Genomic DNA, 16,993 nt, shown 5'->3' on the forward strand with positions numbered 1-16,993 from the left:
TCTCCTCCCCTTCCTCCTGCTCCTCCTCCTCTTGCTCATCCCCTCTGACGTCCTCCAGGTGTTTCCTGCTCTTCCTCCTCTTCGTCAACCTCTGCCTTGGCTCTTGGGTGTATGCCTGCTACCAGTTCATGATCGTGGAGCTGCAGCTGGCCAGCACTTGCTCCACACCAGGGACAGCAGGAGCAGGAGCAGGAGCAGGAGCAGGAGGGACTGGCAACCGAACAGATCTTACCGCAAGCTCGATCTCGACATCGGCGCTGCTATCTAACGCCTGCCCCGGCACCTGGGATGAAGTTGTGAGGCGAGGAGCAGGAGTGGCGGTTCCAGTCGTCATGCTGGCGATCTACAGCGTCTTCTTCGTCTTCACCCTCCTCATGGTCGCCCTTGCCTGCTACCTGTCCTCTCCTCCTCATGCCTCCTATATGACCATTCCTCTCTCCCTCCTTCTCTCTTTCTTTCTCAGCATCTTCCCCTTCTTGCCTACCTGCCCTACATGTTCGTTTTCCTCCGTCATCACATGCTGCTACATCAGATTCTCGTCCAGTCAGAGCAAATTGCACGGAACGTGACTACGAATGAGATTATCAACTCGCACAGGTGTTGTAGTGAGATGTCAATCATGGCCATGATGATGGAGATGATTTTGTTGGAGACGATGATGATGGTGATGTTGTTAGATGATGACGATGATGGAGATGATGATGATTCTTACGCCCTGTCCGTCTGAACTTATGGATCCTCCATTCCAGATACAGGGAGTGGAAGAGAGAGGATGGGAGTTCTTTCAACCCTTACTCCAAGGGCTGCTGCAGCAATTGTGCAGAGTTTTGTCTGGGATATTACAACTACCTCGATGAGCAAGACTCCTCCAAGCACTCCAAGCGGTCAGCCCAGAACCTTCTACCCTCCTCCTCCTCCCCTCCTTCCTCTGCTCCCCTTCTCCTCGCTCTCCTCCTGCTCCCCTGCTCCTTCTCCATCTACTCCTCTTCCTTCCCCTCCTCTTTCGTTCCTTCTACCAAACTTCGTCTGCTCCCGAGCTCGTTGACTCGAAACTCCAGCAAGTCCGGCATCGAGATGCTTGCCCTTCTCCGCCCTACTGCAGATGACCGACGGCGGTTCGTCGCGTGGCCGAGGAGGAAGGAGGAGGAGCGCTGCTTCAAGTTTGACCTTATCGTAAGCCTGCCTGTCCGACGAGATCAGCGTGAGTGACTCAAGTCTGTCGGCAGGAGCAGAACGAGGGCAGCGATCACGAGTCGAATCAACAGGAGGAGGAGGAGGAGGAGGAGGAGGCTGAGAGAGGAGGAAAGCATGCCTGAGTCTGCGGCGGCAAGTGTATGATGCCCGTAACTTATCACTTAGTAAGTGAAGACCCTCGGAGTCAGACCAGGCTAAGCCTAATGATAGTCTACCGTCAGGCATTCGTTAAGTTACCCTGCTATTGCCAGATGAGGTTGCCCAGCTTTGAAGCATGCAGTTACCAAGTCAAAGTTGCGTCTGAGCCCGCGGCCGCCGCACAGCCTGGGCCCGGGCCGGGGCGGGGGCCGACGTCGGGCCGTGACCGTACGGTACGGTCGTACTCCGTACACCGCCGGTCAGTCCGGCGTGACTCTGTGACTCACCGTACACGCCGGTGACTGGCTGGCACGGTGGCGGCGGCCGCCGCCGCCGCAGTGCCATCAGCCGCCGGGCACGGTGCCGGGCAGTGTGGCCAGCCCGGGCCGCGGGTAGGCTACCGGGTCCGACTCGGACCCCGGCACACCGTACGGTGAGCGCCGTGTCACGCCCGGCCCGGCCCGGGCGCGGCCCGCCCGTCCGAGTGAGTCACTGGCAGTTTGAAACCGAGAAGTAACGGTTTAACCGTAATGTAACGGAACGTTCGATGAATTCTTTAGGTTGATAGGGGTAGGGGTGATTTTCAAGGACTGACTTACTATGAAAAAGGGGGGTACTTTGAGGTATGAAAGGGGGTGGGGTACTAAATGTGGGGGAAGCAGTTGGCTGACTCTTCACAGGCACCGCTTCAATGCTCGCGTCTTTGTTCACCAAGCTCGAAGGTGAGGGATACACATGCGCTGCTGTATGGGAGGAAGACGAGGAGAAAGTGAAGATATAGATGGCAATATCGTGAAGAAAGAGATGAGAATATCATGGACATGAGAAGTAAGAGGAACATTGAGAGAGAAGAGAGAAAGAACCGGAAGATGAGATGAGCAGAACGTGGATAGATATATGGACCATGAAAGTAAGAAGACAACAGGAACATCATAAGGACGATGATTCTATGGAAGAAGAGGACAGCAAGAAAGAACAGCGGAATGGAGGACGTAGATAGGGAGCCACCATAAATGATTGATTCTGTCGCAATGCAGACCTAGGTAACTATGTAGGTTAGAGATAGATTGCTTTCGGAAATTAGATGGAGAACGATGCTCTTGCTCCCGAGGCCAAGGCAGGAAGAGGAAGTTGGTTGCATGTTGTTCATATTTCTCAGCAGAGTATAAATGAGATGTCAGTCTTGCAATAACACAAGATATGATTACTGGGAACGATCGCATAGGATAAGCTTTAAGAAATAATTTTTTCTTAGTCTGATCGGTGCACCGATCTTGATTTACAACAGAATGAGGACAAAGTGTACAATAATTTGAGCTGTGCAATGTCAAGTAGAGTCCGGGTTGTTGTTACTTTTTTCTCATCGCTTGCTTCTACTTGTTGGTTGTCCTTGTGAGAGTGGTGGCAGAAGTGAAGAAGCTCGATCGCAACGCCTGCGTTGCCGAACTCTCCAAGCTCCACGTCCATCTTCCTGTGAAGCTTCCCAACGACAACTCGGAAGTCTCCTGCACCGTCACCCTCAACTGAAGATGATCTCGACCTAGGTTGAAACTTGCAATCACTTGCATTTTCCGGTTAACTTGGGTTGCAGCAAGCTCGTCAAGGGTCGATTCTTCACGTGGAGTTTCTTTGCGCCGACCACACTGATGGCGCATTTGTTTTTGACATGAAGAGACAGACATTCCGATGTTCTTGTCATAAAACATTTCCCAGCTCTAACTCTTGAAAGTTTGTTGATGTCTACTCCCTTCTTGGCTCCCTGGGCTGAGGTGGAAACTCTGACTATCAAGGGAGGCTCTGAAAGTCGATGTTGGCATCCCTTCGTCGATTCACCTTACTGCTGCCAAGGTCTGCGACAGAGAGATCAAGGATTCGTTGCTTGACTCTCCCGGATGTTGAACTTGGCACATGATACCTGATTCTTCAGTATCTCATGCCATACTTACTAGCCGGGCCATCATGGCATGTCTGAGGCTCTAACTTAGGAGCTCAGTAAGCAACAGATCCGAAGTTGGCGGGACGACGGCCGGGCCGCCCGGCCCCCCGCGGGCCAGTTCGGACTCCGGGCGCATGGCGGGCCATGGCTGATGTCACTGCCACCGTGGCCCAGCGTGGCTGCCCGTCGGCCGCCCGGGCGGCGCCGCACACCGTGACTACTGAGGCTGAACGTAAACCCTAACTAAACCAGCGAAAGCCGTTAAAAAAAAAACGGTACGGCTTGTGCCATGTTTATTAGTTTTGGTTTAGACATCAGAAGCGGGACCTCGAAAAATGAGTCGCAACACAGGGGCGATGTCCAGGTAAGCGAGATCAGAAGGAGTATGATGGTTGAGAATGCAGAGTGTGGAAGGAAGAGATTGAGGACCATGTGCACGAGAACAAACAACAGATTATTTCACGACGCATGCGATTCATCTCTGCAAGTAAAGACTAAAGGGTTCATGGTCTTGAATTGTAGGCCGTGAAGTCTCAACAATTCTTCGGATTTCCTGTGTCAAGCACTTGTGATGGTCGTCACCGTGAGATTTCTTGGATTGTTGGTTGTGGATCATCATTCAGACGCTTTTCTGCTCGAGTCTATGCCCTTCCGAACAGATCGTTGTCGCCTAGTTCTGCACCCCATTTCTCAAGGTTTCGTACCTCCTTGACACATACCTCTTCGTTGCAACCAGCCTTGAGAGAATTGATTGATTCGAATCAAGCGCAGTGTGCCTGCTTGAATGCAAGTTCATCGGATATCCTATGGTGATGGAAAATACTCTTAAGAAACTCACAAATAGCATGAAACTACAATCCTGTTCCAAGGTCCGTAATAAGGATGACAAGCGAAACTTGAGTGCAAAATTTCTCAAAATATGAAGAGAGATTGCAGAATTTTTTCACTTGAAACATTTTGATCTCTCTTCATCATGACCCTACATTTAGGGTTTAAGCACATCCCATGCTTGCGTTTCTGATGATTTCCTTTGTTCGAAAAAATGACCTCATTGTTTGTGCAGAAGCTGGGAGGGTTTTCTGATTTTGGCGTTTCTTCACTGCACCAATGTGAGCTTGCAGATCCCAATGAGATGTGCATGCTGGTTCAACTCATTACCTGAAGCTGCTTGTGTTGTGATTGCTGGTTCAGCTCATTACCTGAAGCTGCTTGTGATGTGCATGCTGGTTCAACTCATTACCTGAAGCTGCTTGTGATGTGCATGCTGGTTCAGCTCATTACCTGAAGCTGCTTGTGATGTGCATGCTGGTTCAACTCATTACCTGAAGCTGCTTGTGATGTGCAGGCCTGGTTTGCGAGCATTTCCCATGTACCAACAGCATCCCAGCAGGCCAAGGGCCAAAGGCCTCCGCTGATGGGCCTCAGACGGTCTCCCTCCTCCCGCATGGAATCTGCGCTGAACATGTTCTGCGCAGGGCTCAAATGAGAGTACTCCCTCCTTCTAGCATCGTGGTCGATGTCGAAGCTATTTCGTCTTCAGCTATGAACTCTGGAAACTGCAAGCGGGGTCATTGCGACCAGCCGTTGGGATTTGTAAGGAACGAAAGATACGTGGCAGTATTGCTCAGCACTTTCTAGGTGAAGTGCGATATTGAGTCATTGAATTCTGGATCGGAATGTCGAAATATGGTGGCAAGGACAACCTATGTATTCATTTTCTGTCGTCCACTATTCTAACTTGAATCTCTAATGCAGTATTTGTGTAGGTGTCTGGGATGGTGAAAGATGTAGGTTCTAATGTGAAGGTGATCAAGAAGGGCGACGTAATATTTGCTCCAGCTGCTTTTGGTAAACACATAGACCCAAGTGATTTGGCTTGGAGGCGATGTTTTGACTTGTGCGCTGGTTGAACAGGGGTGAAGGTCAAGCAGGAGCTTGAGATTGATTTTCAAGTTGCTGTGACCAAACCTAAAACATTCACTGCATCTCAGGCTGCTGTCTTCCCATCCCTTGCATGCCTCATCCTCCAGGCTTTGTGGAGATGTGGAATATCGAATACAAGCATCCTTATGGGCAAGCGAGTGATTGTCACAGGAGGTACAAGTCCCGTTGGCTCGCTTGCAATTCAGTACTTCAAAGCCCTGGGATGCTACGTGATCGCTACCAGCGACAAATCCGGGAAGGAGGAGCAGAGGATCGGGGCTGATGAGATCGTCGATTACAAGTCAGTATCTTTCTACGACGAGCTCAGCGACCTTTTCCTCGTCGTCGATGCTCTTGGTTCCTCCGCTGAGGAAGAGTTTGCCCTGAGGAGGGGAGGAGTTCTTTATGCATCCATCATGAATCCGTTGGTGGCCCTGGTTACAAGGGAGGGAGTCCTCAAAGGTGGAATTGAGGTCTACAAGTTCAGCAGAGGGGAGGAGACGCCATGTCAGTGGGTCCTGTCAGAGGAAGGTGCCAACTCTCTACGTGAATTTGCATATTTGTTGCAAGAGGCAAATGTGAAGCCGAGGTTTGACAAGGAAAGTTACACCGCTGCAGAGTGGCTAGAGGCAATGAGTTGGCCCAAGGATGTGGACACAGGGCTGCGCTACGGCTTCCCTGGACCATCATTGTGGAAGGAAGAGGACGGGACAAGTACCTTGTCTCAGGAGATGTCTGAATCCGATCGGGACGAGGATCAGGAAGTTTTGCAAGACGAAGAAAGCATGAGAGAGATGTATGACAGACTTAACAAAGATGATTCGAATGAGATCAGCTTTGAAGAGTTCAAACGAGCACAAATGGGGGCTGTAAGACAGATTGAATCGGAAGAGCAGATCAAGGGTATCCTCATGAACTCGCCGCCCGATATGCCAGTGCTGGTTGAATTCCATGCCCCATTCTGCATGACATGCCGTAAAATGATGGCAAGATTCAGCAAAATGTCGAAGAAGAAAAGAGATGCTATCTTTCTAAGTGTCAATGTGAAAGAGCACAAGAGTGTGGCAAGTATGTACAATGTGAAGGACGTTCCTTCTTTTGTGCTTTTTCGCAGTGGGTCATTGATCGCTCAGTACAAGGGGGCAATAAGTGAGCGAGAGTTGTTGAAGCTCATCGAAAGCTAAAACCGTAAAACCTTTACAAATTTAATAGGAAGAGATGAATAATGAATACCTTGACAGCTTCACTACGAGCCGTTTATGATGTGTTTGCTCGTGAATGAACAAATCTCACATTTTCTTTCCTTCCTCTGATTCTGACTTGTTGATGAAGTCATTGATTTTTCCGCATAAGTTGCAGTTGACTTGCTGGTAAACTATCTTGACTTTGCCCTTCTCTTCTCGCAGCATTTGCGCTAACATGGAAATCTCCTTGTCAGAGTTCTCCAGTCTCCTATTCAGTGCATCGCATCGCTTTACGGCCGCAAGGTACTCCTCCTCCTTCTTTCGCATCCGGGTCGAATGTTTCTCGTTCGCCTCTTCAATGGCGGCTTGTAATGCCTGATCTGCCTGATTCTTCACCTGTTCTAACTCCTTATTTCGTGAATCTCTCTCCACTTTCAGCTCATTCCTCGCAGTTTCGGCCACAAGCTTCAAGTAATTCATCTCTCGATCGACAGCCTGTAACTTCTCGAGCAGCTTCGTTTCGAAGTCAAGGCTATCGTGCGTCAAAAGGCCGTCGTTCCTTGCATCATCCAACATGCGCGAGTGCAGGTTGTTGTAGTATGCTTCTTGTCTTTTCAGCTGTGCGGACATTTCCCTCTGATGCCTCTCATCGATCTGCTGCAATTCTGCTTTCAACGAATCTATCTCATCTCTAAGCTCCCCGATCTGTCAAGATTATCAGTCCACGAACAATCATCAGAATTGAGTGCATCTCAACTCACAAGTTGCCTGTCTTTCATCCTTTCTTCTTCCATAGTCTCTATCATCGCCTGGAATCGTGTCCTCTCTTCTTCTACCGCCTCTTCCATGAGCGTTTGAACCCCCGCAAGGTCAAATCTCGCCATTGAACTTGGGCCACTGCTTTGATGTCTTTTTGGTGCACTCCCGGTCGCCGCGGCGGTTACTGCTCAGTCAGGACCGGCCCGCCGCGCGGCGGCGCCCGGCCCGGGACTGTCCGAAACCCGGTGACCTGGGCGGCCCGGCAGTCCCGGCGTCACTGACTCGCGGCCAGGCCGCCGCACTGCGGCAACTTGATGTTCTGGAAGAACTTCGCATGGCAACAAAGGAGCAGTTGTGGAATAAGCACCAACTCGAAATTGTCGCCAAGAATATGCAGTACGGTCATCGCCTTCCGAACCTCACTGTCAGCGGCCGCAGGCTCCCGATCCCCTAGAAGCGCAGGAGAGTCTCGAGTCCGACCGGAATGGTTGGCGGAACAGAAAAAGAACGGAAGTGGGCGTAGCAAGCAGACATCAGTCATACCTTGATAACTTTTCACTGAAACTTAGCTATTTTATTGCAGCGTCGCACCCGGAACTCTCGAGCCGTTATTTCACTTGTCAGTATTCCACTGCGCCGATAGCGAGGGCTTCTTTATAGTGAAGAATCAAGGCGCTTTGCAGTTCCATCCAGCCACTTTGTATACTCGTCAAATCTTCGTCATTCTCAAGAGGAAGTCGATGTTGTAAGGATGATGATACAATAGGATTTCCAGCAAACGACTCACTGCTGTTGTCCATTCCATCATATTCCTCATCCTGACTGTTTTCAACTTCAACCTGAACATCGGCGGCGTCTGCACCATCGGATGTTTGTGCATCATGCGCAAGTATGATGTTCTGAAGAATACAACATGTTACGAACATGTTGTCCACTTCTTCCTTGTACCAAAAGTTGCACGGATTCTTCACACACCTGAAACGCATCTTCAATCTTCCAAAAAAGCATTCCACATCCTTGCGACATGATTCCAGCGCTCGAGACCACTGTCGACTATCAATGTCCACTGTGTGAGGTAAAGGACATTGTAACACCCTCCAACAGTGATAGCCTTGATCGACCATGATCCACAATCCTTTGTGAGTTTGTACACGACCTCCACCAACATACAAGTCAAACTCTTCCTGCGCATAACGAGTTCCCTGATGCACGGATTGCAAGAAGGAATCGTAGCGTGCGATCATCTTGTCATTGAACGATCCGGGAAATCCACGGGTGATGGACAGAGCTTTTCCACTATGGTCCACACACACTTGATATGCAATTGTTGGAAATTTCTCTTTGCCTTTGTACGACGGAAGATCTTGGGCTGGACACTTGTCCCAGGGGATATGTACGCATTCACATGACGCAATACATCCAGGAAAGCCTTTCTTGCGGTACATCTCCGTGGTTTTGAAGATTTCTTCCGGCGAGGTCGGGGGATATACATACTTGTGATACTGCTTTGCCATGTTTCGACAGAACATGTGGAAAAAGTTGCGATTGGATGCCTCACATGCCCCATTCCCTTCACGGATATTGTTGAAACGGTGCCCTCCTCCTAACACACGCAGAACACCAAGAATCATGAGTTCAAGGGGCGGCATGGGCTGCCCACACACGTTGGTGATCTGATCATGATACCATTTCTCTTCACGAGCCAGTTTCACAATGTCAAGAAAAACAGGATATGGCAAACGAAAACTACGCCTGAATTCTTTGGCAGCACGTGAGGATGGATCAGCAAGTGAAGGATCTTGCAGGAGCACAGCCCACCTCGATGCTGCATAATTCCTTGGGAGCCGAGGCTGCTCCTCCACCCTTCGCTTCTTTCGAGCTCGTGGAAGAGGGACAGAGTCATGCAGTGATTGAGCTTGTTGAGCGGAAATGTAAAGTCTCATCAATTCAAGAAGACAAGCAAACAGAAACAAGAACTCGGGGTCATCAACATGAAAATTGTCGCCGTCCATGTACGATGCCGACGGCATGGCTTTGGCGGGAATTATCTTTTTCAAGAAATCCAGAGGGCCCGGGGAAAAAAAGAAAGCGAAATCCGGGTCTGGAAAAAGAAAACCGTTTCTTCGAGTCAGTCAGTTGAGTCCCCCGGCCCCCAGCAGAGTCGACCGTACTCGGCCGAATCCGGCGGCCCCGGCCGCCGGCGGCGATCGGACTCCGCCGGCACATACTGCGGCGGCGCGGCAGCTGCTCACTGCGGCTGCTCAGACTGCAGCCTGGCCCACCTGTGACCCCGGCGGCGCCCCGGCGACTCTGAGCCGCGACGGACCGTACGAGTCGTGGCGGCGCCGCGGCGCCGGGGCCCGTGATCGGATCGGGGATCGGACCGCCCGGGCCGGCCGCACTGCCGGCCCGGCCGCACCGTGAGCGGCCGCGGCACCGCCGGCCCTCCGACCGTCAGCGGAGTCAGTACGGCACCGTACTACGGTACCGGGCCGGGCCGTGTCACGTCGGATTACTCAGTCACGAGAGGCACCACTGGGCCACACGGTCGTCGGAGGCGGCGGGCCGCGCATCCGGCGCGCCCGGCCGCCGGCGACCGGCGGACTCCGGGACAGTGAACTTCCGAAGTCGGGCCCGGGGGCGAAGGCTGAAGGTGAACTTCGCCTTAGCAAGATTGAGTAAATCAAGAGTGGCCAACTTCGAAACTTGACGAGGCTATGGATGATGCCAGGAGGGGCCTGATCGGACGGGTGGCCGCCCCGCTGACTCGCTGATCATGCCAGTTACTGCGGCCGAGCTCGCGTGACTCGTTGCAAATTGATCAAATGTAAAACGTTTCAAGTTTATTCATTGAATCATCACTAGGGCCCGGGGCAACTTTCATCCAACATGAAAACAGCCTTGACCGTACATCTGGATCTCGATCACAATCATCAAGATAGTAATGAAGCAGACAGTTCTCATGAAATAGAAGACATAGTTCTCTGTGCCCGTCCTGAATCAGCCCTTTCGTTCGTTTTTCTCCCAAACTCGACTGCAAATCCTTGCATAGCATTAAACATTTTCCTTGCAACCGAAGGCACATTCATAAACTTTCGAAATTTCTTTTCTTTTCGCTTGAATGTCTGAGGTGGTGGGATTTCACCGACAGTCTCATTCAATTCGTTTAGAGTAATCTTTTGGCTTTGGAAGGCGTTGGGAGCACCTGGTTGGCTCGACTTGTTTTCAGGAAGAGAAAACTTTCGGGCTTGCATCACTGATCGCAAAAATTTCTCCTTGATCAAATCCTTCGATCCATCTTGTTCTAATTCTCCTTCTCCTTCTCCTTCTCCTCCTCCCTCTCCTTCTGTTTTCAAGTGTTCAAGCACTGGCTCAAATGAACTATTTTTGCTCTTCACCATGTCCAGGCACAAACTATTTCCTGTCATTTGAGCACAACTGTTGTTGTTCTTCTTGTTCGCCTTGGTTCTTCTCTGGAATACTGTTATGTGTATCTTCGCTCCTTCGCTGCTCTCAATCGAAAGTCAAAGCTTTCATACAGAGCTGTCGTGGCTTGTTGGTCCTTGCCCTTAGCTTCCTCTCTTGTCCAAGGTGGTAAAAAAATCGAGCAGTCTTTAGCTAGCCAGTCCCATCGCAAACTGTACTCGTACCCCCACCTCCCTTAACTCAACACCACCCCTTGTTCAGACCGTAAATACTACCGGATCAGGATAAAGCTTCAGGACCCTTGAGTGGTACCTTGAGGTGGCCTCTCAAAAGTTCCTTGTATCATATTGACCTTTCTTATCAACCACCCCCCTTTCTACATACCCGTAGTACCCATTATGGACATGGGTCCTGTAGCGTCTGAAGGTACTAAAATTACTACCACGTTTACTCAAAGTTAAGTTAAAAATTAGTAGTACGTTGTTCATTGGCCGCGCAGAAGAAGGCAACTTTGAGTTCTTTTTTTGGAAGGGGGGGTTGGGGTGGGGTTGGGGGTTAATTTTTCAAAGTTTGTGTTTAAATTTGAATATTCTCAGATGTCCTCAAAACATTGATGTTGAAATCAGAAAGTTCCCTAAAAAAAACTTTGGCTTTCCAAAGACTTTTTCCCGCACAATATACTTTCATTAAACTCTGAAAGTTTTCTGTGATTTTTATTGTTTAGCACCATAAACGGCCACACTGACCGTACATCATGACTCAGTCGGAGTCTGAGCCTGAGTCGAGCACCGGCGACACAGGCTCTGCACTCGACAAAATCATGCGCGCCGGGCCGCGATGCTTTGGGTTTCACTGATCCTAGCCTACAGTCTATCCGAGTCTCATCACTCATCATCCGATGGCACCGTCCGATCCGGTCAACGGGCCCGGGGCCGGGCCGGGGTGCTCCTCAACTTGCCATCGGATCATCGGATTCTGGCCCAAGTTTCGGCCGGCCCGGGGAAGTTCGTGTGCCGGGCCATTCTGGTAAACTCGGTCCGTCTTGGGGTGAGCACTGCTCGTACTGATTTTTCACTTAACTTTGAGTAAAGTGGCCAGGCTGTCAGGCTTTTTGCCTGTCACGCCGCCGGCGGTTACGCTGGGATTGCGCCGGTTAAAGTTAAGGATTTGAATTGCCAAGGCGTCACTGCGACCGCTCCGGTGGGGTTTGGGGCGCAGGCGAAGATCCTGCAACGGAAATAGGCACGATCTCGTAACGGCTGATCGCAAAGTCCCACGTGATGGATTCATCTGGATCCTTCTCGTGCCTACTGGGCCTTAGGAGCCTGCTCTTGAAAACACATCGTTTCGCATCCACACTCCGGATGCTGACATACTGCCCTCATCACACCACCCCCACCCCCCTTTCAACTGGTTTTCAACCGCCGACGATGCGGCCCAACGATTCAATCTCAAGACTACCCCTTCGTTCTAGAACAAATCCCACCCTTGCTTCATAGAGCAACATGCTGGTTCTTTACCCCTACCCTTTCCTGTAAAACCACCCCTAGCGAATATCCATGACTTGGTACCCCTCCTTGTCCCTGTCGAAGTACCCCACCCTTTCGAAGATCTCGAGTCTTATGGCACGGGCATCTGTCTCCGTGGAATAACTCACATGTGCCACCCTTACCCTCAGAATCATTCGAATGTACCCTACCCACTATTTGACTATACAATTTTGTATGATTACACCGGTACGAAGGGAACCACCCACCCCGTTCAACCCCCTTGCCCCTGTAAGGACATCATCGGTTGTGCTGACTGTCACTGCCATCTATACCATGACTGCAGTCACAACCTCCACCCCACCCACCTTTCCAGAATTTGTCGAATAGTACCCTGAAGATAGGATCAAAAAATGGGGTATTTGAGGGGTACAAACCAGAGAGGTAGGGTAGGGGGTGCCCCTTGAGGTAGCAGGAAGGAAAGGTTTAATATTCACGACGAGAACAGCAGAACACATCAGTTACCGCGACCGACATGTCCGCCATGGTGGGCATGAAGCGAAATCGCGCGATGTATGAGGAACTAGGTGGAAGCCAGATCGAAGGGAGCACTGCATGCCATGCAACAAAGATGCAGAAACTGCGCAAAACTGCACGTGTCTCTTTCAACCCTTACGTCGTCTGCCGCAATGTCGTAATCGCTGATGATACAGAATCCGACATCGTTTCCGACAATGGAGAACAGGTTGCTGCGCAACGTGACATTAGCATGTTCGAGGATCTTGTCTGTGCCGTGAAGGATCACGACGGAACTGTACTGGAGACTACCGTGGCGGGTCAGATTGTGCAGGCATACATCAAGGACGCAAGCCTCAAGACGTGTCAGAAGATGATCGACTTTCTCGAGAGCAAGGGGTTGCTCGATCTCATTCTCAAGGTCAAGGCTTTGATTCTTCACCTTATCATTCGGATAGCTGAAAGGGGATCCGCGGGGATGTACAAGCCTTGTTATTCTTTTCATAGATCCTCCATCCCGATGTTCTTTACTATCTCCAAAGCTCTTCATGCAGCAGCCTCGAGACTGCAGGAGCAAGCACAGAACCCGAACACAACAAGTTTTGTGAAAAGTTTTGAGTTGACACCAATTGTAAATAGTGTAAATACCGAATTTTCAGTAAAGGCATGTTGATCTGTTTAAAGAGTTGTCTTTGGTCGATAACTGACTGTAAGGTTCACAAGTGTTTAATAACTGGTTGGTCTGTTGCATAAATGGCAAAATGCCAGGATGTTCCAAGGCATTTCAGACGCTTACAAAACTGAATATCGGTTGAGAATTTCTTTCCAAGATGCACATTCATTGCTTGGATTGACACCCTTGCAACTTGAGACGAGTGCGTATTAATGAAATTGCACGACAGCATTTGATGGCAAACACTGAAAGCATCACTCTCGCTCGCTCGCTCGCTCGCTTCCTCTCTCCCTCGTTCGCTGGCTTCCTTGCTCCCTAGCTATCCCCACCCCCCAATCCTATCTCTTCGACCATGTGCATCGTGTGTTTGCATGACATTAGAGCCTACTTTGGTATATTCATTGCAGCAATCTTGGAAATCATTGACCAAGTAGAGTGAATCAAGCTAAAGCGCTAGAAAATTGATGTTATGGTCAAGCAAGGTATGGACCGCCTGTTTTGTATGTCAAATCATATAAAGTTGATGATGATAAAGACGTGGAAGTGTTCTTACCTGTCATTGCACCAATGCACTTGATGCGATTTGAGATATAAGAAAAGGTCGTGATGCAATAGTCAACGCGCTCCTTGTTTTTCTCGATGTTGTTCAGAGTGTTTCTGCTCATTAGTTGTTCGGGCATCTGGTGGTAAAGCAGGTTGAGAGAGTGCGAAGAGAGATTTAGATCGTGCTATCAGATAAAGTGACATCGATAAACATCAGTCAACAGCAATGTTCAATCAGGGCAACAGAAAGGGAATACAGCCCATGGTCGGCATTGTTCTTTTTTGTCTTGGTTCACATTTTATCAGTTTTTGCATGCATGATGTTCCAGATTGCTAATGATAGAAACATAAACAATCATAATGGAAGATCTCTTCGTGAGGTCGAGTACTCTGTTCTATATGTGACTTCAATCGTTCCAAAATCTTTTTTCCTCATTGATCACCAACAGCATCGCTTTGCCATCAGCCGGATTCATGAATCGTTTGATCATCGACAAGTAAATTCATCCTTGTTCTGAGGATACATACAACATCCATACAATTAACATGCAAATCATGTCAACAAGCATTTACACCACAAAGCGCTTCTCAATACAACTGAGTGCTGCCTTCGGGGAATCTTGAACATTTGCTGATCTATCTATGATAATTTCTTGAAAACAGCACATCTCATTGTGAACATTAATGCATTGATGTTGTCAGAATCATCTTACCCCCTCGATCGCAGTCAGCATCGTCGTCCTCTGCGCGCCCTCAATATCCCAAGTTCCATGCATTACGAAGAGACAGTGCAGCCGTTATATTTGCGGGAAAACGTTACGTTTGATCGTAAGATCCGTTAGAGATTTCGTGGTTCATCTTGAAACGGTTGTTTCTGAAGGAGGTATGTAACGGCTGTAACGACTGATTCAGTTATTCACGCCCACGTGATGGGCGCCCATACAGTCTCACAACTCATTACGTATGGGGGTACTAGATGGTTCCACTCCGTTCGAGATACACTTCAAGACACGAAATCGTTCAAGTAGAGCACTAATAGAAACCCCTGATGCTACCTTGTGCCATGGAGCTGATGACAATGATGTCCTACCCTCTCCTCCAGGGGGTAGGGGGTACCCTCAAAAGTAGTTGAGCACGGACTGAGAAATACGTGACAGGTTGCTCGTGATCTTTACCACATAACAAATCACTGCAGGAGAAACGACGTGTTTTTCCTACTCAGAAGTCTCCCACGTGACAGTGGTTGCGTAGCTCAATAGGATCCCACGTGACGGATTATTTGATAAGTTGCTTTTTCACACTATCCTCTGAATCCATGGCCAGTCAGTGAAACTGAAGAGTTGTATGATTGCATTTTCGAGAACTCTGGCTTCTTCCCCCTTTCCCAGACTATTCCCCGGATTCTTTTGACCCCCAATTTTCTGAAAGTACCCCGTCATAAGAGCAATATTTGTATGTGAATACCACCCGTAAACTGTTGACCCCACCTCCCACATACATTCCCCCGCTACCCTACTTACAGCCTCATCAACAACTCTTTTAAGATTAAAAACCATGCAAACCTCCACCCCCTGATTCAAAGTACCCCTTATTAGACCTAATGTTTGCACTACTTGAGGTAGGTACCACAATGATGACAGGGGGTAGGGGTGAGGTGACTACTTTTAAGACTTAGAGGGGTTTGCTATAAATCCTGGTAAACAGGCAGGAACGAACATCGAACTAAGATGCTCGGAAAGCGCCATGGATATTCAGACGAGAGAGAAGAGGGAAGCATAATGGAGATCAGCGAGAGGAGGGAGACAGAAGCTGTCCCTCGCAAGCGAGCTCGTGTCTCCTTCAACTCCAACATCATGTACAGGACAGTCATCGTTCATTCCGAGGAGGAGGAGCTTCATTTGACTGAGCTAGCACCAGCCACCAGGGATGAGGGTCTGTTCCAGGATGCGTTTATGCCCATGAAGACTCACGACGGCTCTTCTGCTGAGTGCGAGATCGCATGGAAGCTCTTCAACGCCGTCCGCACGGATAGGAGCATGACAACGTTTCACCAGATGGTGGAACTGATTGCGATGCAAGGCATGGCGGACTTGCTCCTGAAAGTGAAGGGTGTCATCATGGAGTTGATCATCCGCATTGCCCGCAAGGGATCCGCTGGGTTCGCCAAGTCGGCGTCTGTCTTCAAGAAGTCCTCCCTCCCCGTGCTGCTGGAGATTACCAAGGCTCTCCATGCATCGGCCATGAGGATTCGATGCAGATCGGGGCATACCGTCTGCCATGCTGGCGCTTCTGCTCCTGTTGCACTCACGACTTGCACATGAGGTTGTAGAGGAGGTGTAGAATTCTTTCAAGCTTGTCATTTTTCCTGTAAATAAAATTCTTTCTGCCACATACCTCCTTGCCGTCTCTCGTGAAGCTTATCCGATGTTTTGCTCTGAGGGAAAGCGTTCGCCTCATGCAGGATTAAGAGGAGCAGGAGCAGGAGCAGGAGCAGGAGCAGGAGCAGGAGCAGGAGCAGGAGCAGGAGCAGGAGCGGGAGCAGGAGCAGGAGCGGGAGCAGGAGCAAGAGGTTGATGGAAGTCTGGGAGGAGGTACGAGAGGATTAGAGGAAGGCAAGACATCCTTTATCATCTAGTGGGCCAAAGAAGGAAGAGAAAGAGGGATGGCCATATCAGCAGCCAGAAAGGAGAGAAGCGCGTGAGATCGATATCAGCAGCCAGAAAGGAGAGAAGCGCGTGAGATCGAGGCTGTAGTCACCGTCATTTCCATCAGGGAGGGAGGCGGGGAGGGGGGAGGGGGGAGGGGAGTGGGGAGGGAGAGGGGGATGAGCGAGAAAAGGAGGAGGAGAGGGAGGAGGAGGAGGGAGGCAAGGGTCCACTAACCTTTGCACGATGAGATATCTCCTCCTGCCGCCCACGTACGACAGCATCAGCATGCAGAGCCTGCGAGCGGCGTGTGAGCGAGGAGGGCGGAGGAGGAGGAGCGGATGCCTGATGGGAAAGAAGTATGCGAAGGCTGCGGCGATGGGAGGGCGGAGGGTGGGAGGGAGCAAGCTAGAAGATACACAGAGGACCTGCATCCTGCACGGTAGTGTCAGTGAAGTGAAGTGGGAGAGGGAGGCAGCATAAGGGAGGGAGACAGGATGGTTGTAGCAACGAAGATGATTGAGGTGGCCCGCAAGAAGGGAAGAGGAGAGCTGAAGGAGGGGCGGGGG

At 50.1% G+C, this 16,993-nt stretch overlaps 4 protein-coding genes across 4 annotated transcripts; 3 read left to right on the plus strand and 1 right to left on the minus strand.

The window, feature by feature from the left end:
- Positions 1 to 6,102: 6,102 nt before the first annotated feature.
- Positions 6,103 to 6,375, plus strand: GUITHDRAFT_80127 (hypothetical protein; the record flags this gene model as incomplete). Its single annotated transcript, XM_005821986.1, has 1 exon — positions 6,103 to 6,375. One exon carries the CDS (start codon positions 6,103 to 6,105, stop codon positions 6,373 to 6,375), a length of 273 nt encoding a protein of 90 aa, XP_005822043.1.
- Positions 6,376 to 6,480: 105 nt separating this feature from the next.
- On the minus strand, positions 6,481 to 7,259 carry GUITHDRAFT_118718 (hypothetical protein; the record flags this gene model as incomplete). The annotated part of the gene is made up of 2 exons (XM_005821987.1): positions 6,481 to 7,080; positions 7,137 to 7,259. The coding sequence occupies 2 exons, from the start codon at positions 7,257 to 7,259 to the stop codon at positions 6,481 to 6,483; spliced, it is 723 nt and encodes a 240-aa protein (XP_005822044.1).
- Positions 7,260 to 12,561: 5,302 nt separating this feature from the next.
- Positions 12,562 to 13,246, plus strand: GUITHDRAFT_155578 (hypothetical protein). The gene has a single exon (XM_005821988.1). It carries the CDS (start codon positions 12,583 to 12,585, stop codon positions 13,234 to 13,236), a length of 654 nt encoding a protein of 217 aa, XP_005822045.1. The 5' UTR covers positions 12,562 to 12,582; the 3' UTR covers positions 13,237 to 13,246.
- Positions 13,247 to 15,506: 2,260 nt separating this feature from the next.
- GUITHDRAFT_146750 (hypothetical protein) lies at positions 15,507 to 16,100 on the plus strand (the record flags this gene model as incomplete). Its single annotated transcript, XM_005821989.1, has 1 exon — positions 15,507 to 16,100. One exon carries the CDS (start codon positions 15,507 to 15,509, stop codon positions 16,098 to 16,100), a length of 594 nt encoding a protein of 197 aa, XP_005822046.1.
- Between the last annotated feature and the right edge of the window lie 893 nt (positions 16,101 to 16,993).

The sequence above is a fragment of the Guillardia theta genome (assembly GCF_000315625.1).
Source record: "Guillardia theta CCMP2712 unplaced genomic scaffold GUITHscaffold_133, whole genome shotgun sequence".
NCBI lineage: Eukaryota > Cryptophyceae > Pyrenomonadales > Geminigeraceae > Guillardia > Guillardia theta.